Source organism: Anser anser (assembly GCF_964211835.1).
Source record: "Anser anser genome assembly, chromosome: 2".
Lineage (NCBI taxonomy): Eukaryota > Metazoa > Chordata > Aves > Anseriformes > Anatidae > Anser > Anser anser.
In genome coordinates, this window is record NC_139721.1 from 59,568,050 (window position 1) to 59,582,144 (window position 14,095).

Consider the following 14,095-nt stretch of genomic DNA (forward strand, 5'->3'; position numbering starts at 1 on the left):
AAATTAACTTTTACTTGGCTTTGGTCAACTAAGCAACCAAAATAACATGGGTTTTACATGCTGCACCAAAACCATCAGTAGGTTATGAGAACTGTTGTAGCTTGAGCTCAGCAGGGAACAAACCACCCCATTCCCTTTCCTAAATAGTATATAAAATAAGATTTCCAGCCCAGATGTTAGGATCACAGTTTGGAGGGATAAACAAAACAAAAAAAAAAGCCCCACAAAACAGTAAACAGAATTTGTGCTGTAGTTCAGGCAACACTTCCTAATGCCAATTAGAACTAAGTGGACTTATGCTTTGTATCACAAGACTGTAGGCTCTAACCTGAGCTGCAGAGTGAGAACTAGTGGAAAACTGCAGTGCAATGAATAACCCTTGCTGAGAGGTAGATTATATTCAGATTCAGCATGAGGGCTTTAAACTAGGTAAGAAGGGGGACGGGGCTGAAAGAAGGCTTGTTGGAGCTGTGCCAGGGGGAACAATGGCAAGGCCGGGGGAGAGGGCAATGGCCCGACTGAAGTGCATCTACACTAATGCACGCAGCATGGGTAACAAACAAAAGGAACTGGAAGCCATCGTGCAGCAGGCAGGCTATGACTTGGTTGCCATCACGGAAATGTGGTGGGACCACTCTCATGGCTGGAGTGCTGCAATGTCTGGCTATAGGCTCTTCAGAAGGGACAGGCAGCACAGAAGTGGTGGTGGTGTGGTTCTCTCTATATTAGAAAGTGTTTTGATGTTGAGGAACTTGAGGCTGGGAATGATAAGGTTGAGTCCCTATGGGTTAGGATCAGCAGGAAGGCCAACAAGGCAAACATCCTAGTGGGGGTCTGTTACAGATTGCCAAACCAGGATGAGGAGGCGGATGAGGAGTTCTAGAGGCAGCTGGCAGAAATTGTGAAAACGTCAGCGCTTGTTCTCGTGGGGGACTTCAACTTCCCAGACATACCCTGGAAGCACAACACAGCCCAGAGAAGCAGTCTAGGAGGTTTCTGGAGAGCGTGGAAGATAGCTTCCTGAGGCAGCTGGTTAAAGAGCCTACCAGGGGAGGTGCCCTGCTAGACCTTCTGTTCACAAACAGAGAAGGACTGGTGGGAGATGGGGTGGGCGGGAGCTGTCTTGGGCAGAGTGATCACAAAATGGTAGAATTCTCTATTCTTGGCGAAGTCAGGAAGGGGACCAGTAAAACCGCCGTCTTGGACTTCCGGAGGGCTGACTTTGAGCTGTTCAGCACACTGGTTGGCAGAGTCCCTTGGGAGGTGGTTCTGAAGGGCAGAGGAGTCCAGGAAGGCTGGGCACTCTTCAAGAAGGAAATCTTAATGGCTCAGGAGCGGTCTGTCCCCACGTGCCCAAAGATGAGCCGGCGCGGAACTAGACCGGCCTGGCTGAACAGAGAGTTGTGGTTCGAGCTTAGGAGGAAAAAGAGGGTTTATAATCTTTGGAAAAGAGGGCGGGCCACTCAAGAGGGCTATAAGGATGTTGCGAGGCTGTGCAGGGACAAAATTAGAAGGGCCAAAGCTCATCTGGAGCTCAATCTGGCTACTGCCGTTAAAGATAACAAAAAACGTTTTTACAAATACATCAACACAAAAAGGAGGACTAAGGAGAATCTCCATCCTTTACTGGATGCGGGGGGAAACTTAGTTACAAGAGATGAGGAAAAAGCTGAGGTGCTTAATGCCTTCTTTGCCTCTGCCTTTAGTGGCAAAACCAGTTGTTCTCTGGATACCCAGTACCCTGAGCTGGTGGAATGGGATGGGGAGCAGGATGTGGCCCTCACTATCCATGAGGAAATGGTTGGCGACCTGCTACAACACTTGGATGTACGCAAGTCGATGGGGCCAGATGGGATCCACCCGAGGGTATTGAGAGAACTGGCAGAGGAGCTGGCCAAGGCGCTTTCCATCATTTATCGGCAGTCCTGGCTATCAGGGGAGGTCCCAGTCGAATGGCGGCTAGCAACTGTGACACCCATCTACAAGAAGGGCCGGAGGGTAGACCCGGGAACTATAGGCCTGTTAGTTTGACCTCAGTGCCAGGGAAGCTCATGGAGCAGATTATCTTGAGTGTCATCACGCGGCACTTGCAGGGCAACCAGGCGATCAGGCCCAGTCAGCGTGGGTTTATGAAAGGCAGGTCCTGCTTGACAAACCTGATCTCCTTCTATGACCAAGTGACATGCTTAGTGGATGAGGTCTACCTTGACTTCAGTAAGGCTTTTGATACCGTTTCCCACAACATTCTCCTCAAGAAACTGGCTGTTCATGGCTTGGACTGGCGTATGCTTCGTTGGGTTAAAAACTGGCTGGATAGCCGGGCCCAAAGAGTTGTGGTGAACGGAGTCAAATCCAGTTGGAGGCCGGTCACTAGTGGAGTCCCCCAGGGCTCAGTACTGGGACCAGTCCTCTTCAATATCTTTATCGATGGTCTGGATGAGGGGATTCAGTGCACCTTCAGTAAGTCTGCAGACGACACCAAGTTAGGTGCGTGTGTTGATCTGCTCGAGGGAAGGAAGGCTCTGCAGGAGGATCTGGCTAGGCTGGACCGATGGGCTGAGGTCAACTGTATGAAGTTCAACAAGGCCAAGTGCCGGGTCCTGCACCTGGGGCACAACAACCCCAAGCAGAGCTACAGGCTGGGAGAGGAGTGGCTGGAAAGCTGCCTGGCCGAGAAGGACCTGGGAGTACTGGTTGATAGGCAGCTGAATATGAGCCAGCAGTGTGCTCAGGTGGCCAAGAAGGCCAACAGCATCCTGGCTTGTATAAGAAGCAGTGTGGCCAGCAGGTCTAGGGAAGTGATTGTCCCCCTGTACTCGGCTCTGGTGAGGCCCCACCTTGAGTACTGTGTTCAGTTTTGGGCCCCTCGCTACAAGAAGGACATGGAGGTGCTCGAGAGAGTCCAGAGAAGGGCAACGAAGCTGGTGAGGGGTCTGGAGAACAAGTCTTACGAGGAGCAGCTGAGGGAGCTGGGGTTGTTTAGCCTGGAGAAGAGGAGGCTCAGGGAAGACCTCATCGCTCTCTATACGTACCTTAAAGGAGGCTGTAGAGAGGTGGGGGTTGGTCTATTCTCCCACGTGCCTGGTGACAGGACGAGGGGGAATGGGCTAAAGTTGCGCCAGGGGAGGTTTAGGTTGGATATTAGGAAGAACTTCTTTACTGAAAGGGTTGTTAGGCATCGGAATGGGCTGCCCAGGGAAGTGGTTGAGTCACCATCCCTGGAGGTCTTTAAGAGACATTTAGACGTTGAACTTAGTGATATGGTTTAATGGAGGACTTGTTAGTGTTAGGTCAGAGGTTGGACTAGATGATCTTGGAGGTCTCTTCCAACCTAGACGATTCTGTGATTCTGTGATGTGACTCTCCCATGCCTTCCAGCTACATTGGGTGCAGCCAGAACAAAGTCATGCTTGCTTTCAAATATCTCTTTCTGTGCTGTTAAAGATCTATTTGCAAACACATAGATGATGCATTTTAAGAGTAGTTTTACTTTACTCCTAAAACAAAGAAAAACCATGCACAAACCAAACACTCAGAAAATCAGAAATTAAAAAAATAATTAAAACAACATACAACCAAAGTCAACATTAATATAACCTGTTTAATCTGTGCTTAATCCCTTCTATCAGCTTTTGGAAGTACAAAGAAACTGAATTCAACTACAGGATCACATAATATTTTTCTGTAAGACCATTCTGACTGATTACATGCACAATCGGAATCAAAAAAAACAATTCCACTAAGCTGAAGATATGAAAATTATGAAATTTATGGTTTAAAAATCATACTATTAATTCATTCTTGTAGTCAGTATGCTTACCTATTTATTGCTTTTTGCCAAACGAAGCTCTTCAAAGTGTTTCGACAAGACCCAGAGATGCATTTTAAAGCAAGTCTGTCATTCAGAACATAAAAACTCAGCCTAGTGAGAGCAGCCCTAACATCTCTGTGGGATACTGCCTGAATGATTGAATTAAGACAGTCCTGCAGTCCATAGGTTGTGTGAGTTATTTTCAGTATAAGAATGTCTTCTGAGGATAGTTTTAGCATGTCTAAAAATCTGAAAAGGCGTAAGAGAAAAATGATTAACAACTAGTATCTTTATAAAATATTTCAGTGAGTGCTGACTCCTTCACTTTCCAGTTCAGATGAGAAGACAAACCCTCAAATGCCTTAAAAATATATTTCTGTTAACCAATCCCTTCCCCTTTCTTTTTTGCCCTCAACAAAAAACAAACAGAAAAACGTTAAAAAACCCACAACCACAAATCATCAACAACACCCCACCCCACTACATTCAAATCCTCAGTTTTTTAGTTTTTTTGGTAAGAGGGCACCTCTCAAAAAGTTATTTGAAAGGTGTTATTCACAAGGTTTGTAATGAACTTTTCCTCCATGGTGTTGTAGATGTTGACCTCTTAGACTATACCATCTTCTTTTTAAGAAATTGCTATGGTTTTGACTAAGGCAATTTAAAATAAAAATAGTTTATCAAACCAATGACTGCAAAGTTACCTCTGGCTCAGAACCATTCTATTTACTCCTCAAAATTGTAGGACCCCTTAAAGTACACAAGCAAAAATGAAATATTGTCAAGATGGACAGAAACACAGAAACAAGCATTTCAATCCTATTAAATCAATCACATTTTAAGACTGTGTACAAAATAGTCTCGAAGAGAAACCATGCTAACCAAGAGCTAACTAAAGGATGTAAAGAGTTTTCTTGACTATCTATGATGATTCTCAGGTATTACCATTAAAAGGAATAATTATTTAAAATTTAAATTTGCCAAGAAAGAGAGAAGAAAATACAGGTCATGCAGTGATGAAGGGGGGATAGAAGATAGCTCCTTAAAAAAAAAAAAAGCATAATGAAAGAACAGAAACAAGAATTTAAGTTTCTTATTGTTTAAAATTGTGTGAAAGGAGTCGAACCACCAATAAAAGTTGGATAAAGCTCTAGAATTCTTGCTTAAATACAAATTAGGTAAAACATTATCTATGACGACATATCTACAACCTCCTGGGATGTGATCATTTACATTTAGAAGATAGCATTCTCAAAGCATGAACAGCTTGAACTGCTGTTTCAAGTTGGAAACTCATTTAAACTGGAAGGAACACTAATATGATTGAAATATATTAGGATTTTGAATCAAGATAGAATAGCTCACGTTTCTGCTTGCTTCTCATAGTTTGTCAGTTGCAATAGGTTTTCAATCCCATGGTACCACGACAGATTCCAAGCCATCTTTAGCATATCTGACACTGGTTTCATAGCCAAGCACTCAGAAGACAAAGGCACCACAACAGAATTAGGGCTAACTGCATGATGAGCAGTGATTTTGACTGGCAGATGATATCTTTAAATAAATAAATGAGTAAATAAACAATTAAACATATAAACAACTACTAAATGCTCTATTTAAGCAAGCTTTTAAATTTTATAAATAAAAGTTCTTAAAACTCTTTGTCAGAGAATAAAAGGCTGGGAGAAAAACTCCACATTTAACACTTAAAAGTGCAGACAACTTTGGATTTAACATTAAATGTTTCCCTTTGCTCTCCCATCTCTATCCTTTAGGGAGGACAGCAAATGGAAAGGACTGAAGTTGGCTGTAAAGAAACAAAACAAAAATCCACACCAAAAAAAAAAAAATAAAAGCAAAACAAAAGCAACAACCAACACTTACCGCCTAACAACAGCAACAGGCAAACTGAAGGCAGGTAGACCAGTACCATTACTGGTTATGCCATCAGCCCTGCAAGAAAGAGATTAAGCTATTACTCTTGATTTTTTAATTTTGGTTTACTACTAATGCTGCACTTTTTTATTATTCAGATATAGCTGCTTTTTCCTACAAGTAGCTGTTTACGAAGTCATCACTGAATACATTTGTGTTAACAAACATTGTTTCTTCATGATTATGCAGCATTAAGACTGTTCTTAGCTCACATACATATGAAAATATGCATGAGAATTCTTTTCAGTACATTTCACGTGTGAATTCTAAGAACATTTTTATTCCTGAAGTACACGCACATTTCAAATAATAAAATATTGTAAGCTGAAGTCTTCTGGTTTAAGGACAACCACTACCAAGCCAAAATAAATAGAAATCTAATTAAGTTAAAAAAACACCACAACTATAGCTAGCTATTTGATTGGTATAGCTTCCATTTTTGGAAAACATGGATTAGAGAACTATCAGGTGTTTCTGAAAATGAAAATAAATATAAGTACAAAGTACTTAAACTGCAAAAACATGCCAGGTAGATCTACATAACAGGCAACCCAAACAATTTGTTTGACCTACAAATACAAACAATTTTCTTGACCTACAAATAGGTAATACATGCAATTTGGGACATATTAAAGTTTGAGGGATAATTTATTTGAATATATACATATATAACTGATTTTCAGGAAAACCTTAAATCTTGTTTAGAGATAATGCCAATAAATAATTGTTTTTTCATACCATGTGTCCGTTCTTGCTACTTCGTCAAACAACAGAAGACAAAGCAATACTGTAGTTTCCATTAAAACAGCTTGATCATTTTGGAATATCAGGGAAACTGAATGAAACAAAGATATTTTTAAAATTTGTTAGGAAAATACTGACATTTAATAATACATCAAAGAACAGTGGCTAAAACCAACTTTTTTCCACAACCATTTTGCTAACATCTTCAACAGATGCCACAACATGACTAACACTAGCAAACAGTGATTTCTTTAAAATATTACGGACACAGAAGCTAGCCACGGTTCTTAAGAAGGCTTTTGGTTAAACATCTAATCATATATCACATATTTTCTATCTACCTATGTATTAAATTCAAAATAGAATCCTTACCTCTGAAGAGCAAAAGCAACAAAGATGATTGCTGTGCTAGAGACAAACGAACAACTGGATCAGCATACACAAGTTTCCGTAAGAGTGTCAGACAGGGTAAGGCTATGGATTCCATTACCTGCAAAAACAACAGCAAAAAAATTAAATAGAGATATCGATTAGGATGATCTGTTAAGGAATGCTCTATATGAATTGTCATGCTATGAACCAATACATTCTACTACTTATACCAGAGCAACCTAGAACTTTCTTAGACAAGGAAATTTTATCTAGGTGATAACTGCATATTCATTAGAAAATACTTAATAACTTCTAGTTTTATTTTATTGGTATGTTTGGTAAGAGGTTATTTTTTCTGGTTTCTGGCCTTGTAACACAGTTGTAACTTTTGCTTCCAAAGTATGTATTTTTAAGAAGTACATATATGAGCTGAAGGATTTCAAAAACTACTTACTCATAAGCTCTTTTTTGTTTGTTTGTTTTTTTAATGCAAATAGCTTACTGCATCAGATTGATTCTCTGATCTTTCATATCAGGGAATCCAAGAAGAGAATGCAGCTTTCTAGAAGTCAAATTATTGGTGAATAGCCAAAAATAGACCAAAGAAACTTCTGGTAAAGAATGAGAAGACAGCATGTCCTTCACAGGACATTACTTTGCTTGTCTGAGACTCTACCTTTAAATTTTGTTTTGTAAACTCCATCACCAAACGCAGTTTTGTTTAATATGCAACAGATAAAAGCCCTGCTTATTTAACATAGGAAAAAAAATTCTGCACAGCTGTATACAAAGCCTTAATTAAATTAAGCTTTTTCCCTCTACTAAATACTGCATCCTTTTCTTGTAGCTACTTCTCTAAGATAATACAAGTTTTTTTGGTTTTGTTTTGTTGTTTGTAAGAGGAATTCCACAATAATAATAATAAGCTAAGCACCTTATAGCCTAAATAAACTTACATAAAGTGATTGTAAATTATGAATTTCAGGAAAATTCAAGCACCAGATTAGATGTATTACAACATTGGAAAACTTTCTCATCTACAACAAATACACACTCAACTATAAATGTGATCTTATCTACCAGGACTTTACTGGTTAGGTGATCTTCTGTTGGTCAGAAAATTACTCCCCAAATGTAACCTGACATATATTTTCACTTGCTATGAACATAATCTTCTAAACTAAAGAGGGTAGATTTTAATTAGATATTAGGAAGAAATTCTTTACTCAGAGCGTGGCGAGGCATTGAAACAGGTTGCCCAGAGAAGCTGTGGATGCCTCATCCATGGCAGTGTTCAAGGCCAGGATGGATGGGGCTTTGAGCAACCTGGTCTAGTAGTGCCCGTGGCAGGGGTCACTACATGATCTTTAAGGCTCCTTCCAATCCAAACCATTCTATGATTCTAATTTTTAATTATATTTTGCTTCCGGTCTTAAATTCAGAGACTATTATTGTTATAGACAAGACTTTTAAATTTATTAAAAACTATTTTTTGGTCTCTACTTAGAAACCTCACAGAAGTTTTGATTTATTTCAGAACCACATCACCCAACACAGTCTGGCCAACTATTATAATTGGTAGACAAACCAATACTTCTCTCATTAAGAGGATCTTGCCTTTATCAAAAATTGAATAAATACATATTGCAATTCCAAATGTTACTAAATATTTGTATTCTGTGTAGAATTAAAGTACAAAGAAAGTTGGAGTTTTAAATACAAAAAAAAGCAAATATTACCACTGTCATGCTGTGCAACTTTTGCAGAAAAAACAACAATTTTACCTTGCCATCCACATGTACACATTCATTAAGGTAAGCCAAAATCTTTTCTATCACACCCAGCTTTTTCACAACGCCATGCATTTTGGTATCTGTAGGAAAAACAAAAGATAGTTAAGAACCACTGCTTCTAGAACAATTTAACCCTGAACTTCTTTCTGCATTATCACAAACTGTTGTTGTTGACAAGTTTCTAAAATTCTTCTGTTACTTAGCAAGTACAAATCCAGCTCTATGGCAAGCCTGCCCAAACTGTTGCCTTGTCACCAATCTTTCTTTAGCTTAGACATCCGAAAGAATACTAGAACGCATAAATATTAACTAGTCCTTCTAAAAAACTTGACAATAACCGTGCAAATTGTGCAGTTAGTTTTAGACACAGGTGTCTACATAACAAGTGAAAAAGAGTACAGATGCTCACATTACTAAACAGTCATCACAGCACAAATTTTAGATAATATTCTCCAAGGCAAAAATAAATAAATAAAATAAAACCTGCACTTCATTTGCAATGATCTGACTATAGTAGCTTCTTGGATGGTTGTCTCAAAGTTTTTATGGGAAAATACTTAGGATATTTATGCCCCACAATTAAAGTGATCCCAAGTGCAACACAATTTCCTATAAGGATTTCGTTTGTAATATTTGGATACCTTTCAACAGTTTAATATTGAACTAAAAACGGTATTTACAAAATCTCATTCATCCTAAAAGTATTTTCCACCTACCTCACCGTTCAGAACATCTGGTTTAAGAACATTCAACAACAACAAAAAAGCCATGTTATTTGGGTTGGTTGGTTTATTTTCATTTTTTGTTTTAAATAACGTGATTTTTCATATGAAATTTGTCATAAGACAGATACATTTTCTCCTTTTTAATTTTATCCTATGCTCCCTTTCATAATTGGTATCTGAAAACTTTACCAGCTGCAGCTAGATATATTTTTACTATTCAAAGGAGACATTTCCTCAGTTGTGTAATAATTTTTTTCTGACAAGAAAAAAATATCAATTTTACTACTGTCTAAGACCTGATGTTCCCATGGTGGAAAGAACTATTTTCTGTCATTAGGATTTTTGTTCCTTGAACAAAACCTATGCTTGCACCAGATTGAGAGAAAACCAAAACAAGTAGAGAGCAAACTTCGAGGTTATGATCTTGCATTGAGCCAAATAATGCTCTACTCAAGACTGTTTACTTTTTTTTTTTAATTTAATCAGATCATCTTTACCAGATTTCATCATTTTTCCCCCATGTGAGCAACATGATTATAAAAGAAACAAACAAAAAACACGATGCAAATTTATGCACCAATCACTTAAATAAAGTCATAAAGAAAGAGTATAACAGGAACGCTTTTCCTGCAAACATACTAGATTAAATGCCACGGGGAGTCTGCATCTTGATATTGATAGAGGGTAAAAGCGTGGAAGCTTAGAGTTTACTGAACAACATTCACACAAATGACATTTCAATCCATTTTAGTTACTTCGATAACCTCAAAATAAAGGAAGACATTTAGGATGTTGAAGAAATTCTTCATTACATGTAAAATACCTTTAACTAGCCCATGTAATTGATTGGCCTTCCCAATTAAAATGCAACAACACTAAAGATATGTTTACATTTTATAGCGATCTTTGTTTATATTTTATAGTGATCATCACCCCAAACACAAGACAGAGTATCTAAGTTAGCAAAAGGAAAAATTTGAAGCACTGTTAGCTCTAAAACAAATCAACAAAGTCAGTACACTGTTGTTTACAATAGTGTTAAATTTTGGTCCAACAATATATATATATAAAACCTACAAGAAGCATCCTCAGCAGAAATGTACACAAAAATTAGAAAAACAAGTTCACATAATGGTCAACACGTAAATACAATTTTTTTGATAACTTACCTTGTAAAATGATGGCTAGCTGCTCAGCTGCAGACTTCCGTAAAACTAGGTCAACAGCATCAGAAGTCAGGATGTCATAAAGCTTTTCAACAGTTTCTACCTAAAAGTGAAAATACATTAGATTCACATGCAGTACGCTATTGTAAAACAAGGTAACTAGACACTTTTCCTAACAAAATAGGAAATCACAGAATGGTTGAGGCTGGAAGGGTCCTCTGAAGGTCATCTGGTCCAACTCCCCTGCTGAAACAACTGAGCTGTGGCCACCTACAGCAGGTTTCTCAGGACTGCGTCCAGAAGGCTTCTGAAGATAGCCATGGAAGAAACCTCCACAACCTCTCTAGGAAACCTGTGCCAGTGCTTCATCAACCACACAGTAAAAAAGTGTTTCCTAATGTTCAAACAGAACCTCCTGTGTTTCAGTTTGTACCCGCTGCCTCTAGTCATCTCATTAGGCAGCACTGAAAATAGGCTGGCTCCACCAAAATAAAGATTTTTTGTTAGAAAGCATTTGATTAGATTCTGCATGCATGTAATAAAGGAATAGGTTTTAATCTTTTTGCAACAAATCTCTAATTCCTAAAATATATAGAGTAGCTCCTGATGAACAATAGAAGTGGATGTCTAATAAATAACATTCAGTTTATGCAGGGCTACAGAAAGCTCAAAACTACACAGAAATGCTAGAATACGCTTTTTAAGTCTCTGCCATTAGTCCCCTTCAATAACGGTACAGGAATTACAATCATCCCAGAAACCCAGATATGAAGCTTTCAGATTGCATTTTTTGGAGGATGTAGGGAAAGAGTATAAATCAAGTATACAATGAGTGATTAGAATAATTTTTAATCAGAGGGGAAGGATCTTAACAATTGTTTGACGTATTATTGTTAATCTGAAAATGCTGAGGGTAAAGAAGGAAGAGAATATGGAAAGGAAGTGGTTAGAAAAACAGCTTAACTGATTGAATGCAGGGAGAAAAATTTTCACACAGGTCAAATACTTGTGATTTGTTTTTCATTTTGAAAAAGCAGCAATACTAAGAAAACAGACAGCATTTTGCAATGTTTTTAAATATTTCATATTGGAAAAAAATATTTGCCTTTTCCAGTAAAAAAAAAAAAATGGATTTTGTGGAAAAAAATCTGTGACAAAAATCAGACTCTACTCATGCACAATGAAATTGCTGTAAGCAGGGCAGACCTGCACCCTTTGTACTTAAGTCTTGTTGTTAATTTATCTGCAACAAAAAAAAATGAATGATTACTTCTCTTATTCGCAGTTGCAATTGATAGTGTAAACCTGAAGTAAACCAATTTGTATGAAATACTGCAAACTTCAAAAAATGTTAATGTCAGTGACCAGTAAGGCAGAAGAGAGGAGCAATAACAGTATTTAGACAGAGCTTACTCACCTTAAATATTGATTCCATTTTATCATCCAATTTCAGCTCAGTAACTTTTTCTATAACAAATAAGTTTGAAATGCTGGAAAACACACCGCCATGCAGGTTTGGGCGTTTCAGGCTTGCTCCTTCTTCATTCAAAAGATGGAATACTAAATGTTTAAGTGCTATAGAACGAACCCTAAAGGAATAAACAATTAGGAGAACTATATAAAGTCCTCATTAGGAAACTTTAGCTCTACAGTTAGTTTATAAAATTAATAAAGTGGAGGGTGGGTGGGAACAAAGTATTTACTCAATCTACTTTTCACTGTGTCTAAGTCTACGTTGTGTTGTCGTTTGTTTTTTTTTTTTGAGTAGACGTTTTTGTCATTAACGTTAAAGACATGCTGAAATCCTACAAGGCATTACTCACAACTGCTTTTTCGAGAAGAGAAGACGCAGAGCAGCCCGTAATCTAGTAGTTCTAGGGAGAATACCCTCTCCTTCGTCAGAAGACGTTTCACTCAAAGTGAGGATGCAGTTACCTAGCTTATCTTTTGTGTCAGCGTAACCCTAAAACAAACAAACAAACAGCTTATAAACTTAGTAAATTAGACAGAAAGTAGAAGAAGGAGCAAAAGCAAAAAACCCACAACTTAAAAAGAAAAAAGATTTATGAAGATTAAAATTTCTCTGCCAACAAAGTAAAAAAAAAAAAAAGTGATCCTGTATACAAAATTAAATAGAGATTTTTATATGGCCCAGAGGTACTTTGACCTGAAACCTTTGTCCTTTAATATGTTAACATGATGCTGTTCTATAAGGTCAGTTATATTTTAGTCCATTTAGGTCCATTTTAGTAAGTAGGACTCAGTCACTACATGAAAATAACTTTAAAACATTAAGTCCTACCTATTTTCAGGTATTTACCCCTTTCACACCAACCAAAACAAACCAGAATCAATTGCATACTGCAACCACTTAAAAAAAACAGAGAAAAACTGGGTTCTGAGGGAACAGGCTTATATAGTTGCCAAGCCTCTCCATGGTATTTGAAAACTCCTGGCAGTCAGGTAAAGTCCCCTCTGACTGGAAGAAGGGAAACATCACTCCCATTCAAAAAAGGGTAGAAAGGAGGAACTGGGGAACTACAGGCCAGTGAGCCTCACCTCTGTGCCCAGAAAGATCATGGAAAAGATGCTCCTGGAAGCAATGTCAAGGCACATGCAAGACAAAGTGATCCAAGTCAGCCAGCACAGATTCACTAAGGGCAAATCATGCCTGACCAATCTGGTGGCCTTCTATAACGGAGTGACTGCATCAAGTTGAAAAGGGAAGACCGACTAATGTCATCTATCTGGACTTCTGCAAGACTTCTGACACGGTCCCACATGACATCCTGATTGCCAAAATTGGAGAGATACGGACTTGAAAGGTGGACCATTAAGTGGATAAGGAGTTGGCTTGAAGGTCAAACCCAGAGAACAGTGGTCAACGGCTCTATGTCCAGGTGGAAGCCAATGACAAATGGTGTCCCTTAGTGTTCTGTCCTGGGGCCGGTACTGTTTAATATCTTTATCAATGACACAGGCAGTGGGATCGAGTGCACCCTCAGCAGTTGTGCAGATGACACCAAGCTGAGTGGTGCAGTTGATATAACAGAAGGAAGGGATGCCATCGAAAGGGATCTGGAGAAGCTTGCGAAGTGGGCCCACAAGAACTTAATGAGGTTCAACAAGGCCAAGTGCAAAGTGATGTGCTTTGGTGAGGGCAATCCCAGACATGAGTACAGCCTGGGAGAAGAATTCATTTAGAGCAGCCCTGCAGAGAAGGACTTGGGGGTTCTGGTGGACAAAAAGCTCAACATGAAGCAGCAGTACACACTTGCAGCCCAGAAGGCCAACTACATCCTGGGCTGCATCAACAGAGGAGTGGCCAGCAGGTCGAGGGAGGGGATTGTGCCCCTTTATTCTGCCCTTGTGAGGCCCCACTTGGAGTCCTGCATCCAGGTCTGGGGCCCCCAGTACAAGGATGTGGATGTGGTTGGATTAGAGGTTAGGAGGAAATTCTTCACTAAGAGGGTGGTGAGGCACTGAAGAGGTTGCCCAGAGAAGCTGTGGATGCCCCATCCCTGAAGACCAGGCTGAACAAGGCCCTGG

The 14,095-nt window shown here is 39.1% G+C and overlaps 1 protein-coding gene across 4 annotated transcripts in view; it reads right to left on the reverse strand.

Moving 5' to 3' along the window:
• The window catches only part of RTTN (rotatin), an 87,938-nt gene that overhangs the window by 42,623 nt on the left and 31,220 nt on the right, over positions 1-14,095 (reverse strand). For all 4 annotated transcript variants that reach the window (XR_014579800.1, XR_014579801.1, XM_083824246.1 and 1 more), the window contains exons 17-25: positions 12,370-12,509; positions 11,964-12,135; positions 10,550-10,649; positions 8,647-8,735; positions 6,863-6,980; positions 6,485-6,581; positions 5,696-5,764; positions 5,177-5,365; positions 3,821-4,060 (exon numbers count right to left, since the gene is read on the reverse strand). Coding sequence is in view for 2 of the 4 variants with exons in the window: in XM_083824246.1 (XP_083680372.1) it covers positions 3,821-4,060; positions 5,177-5,365; positions 5,696-5,764; positions 6,485-6,581; positions 6,863-6,980; positions 8,647-8,735; positions 10,550-10,649; positions 11,964-12,135; positions 12,370-12,509 (1,214 nt within the window). In the remaining 2 variants the exon portion in view is untranslated. The remainder of the gene's footprint in view (positions 1-3,820; positions 4,061-5,176; positions 5,366-5,695; positions 5,765-6,484; positions 6,582-6,862; positions 6,981-8,646; positions 8,736-10,549; positions 10,650-11,963; positions 12,136-12,369; positions 12,510-14,095) is intronic.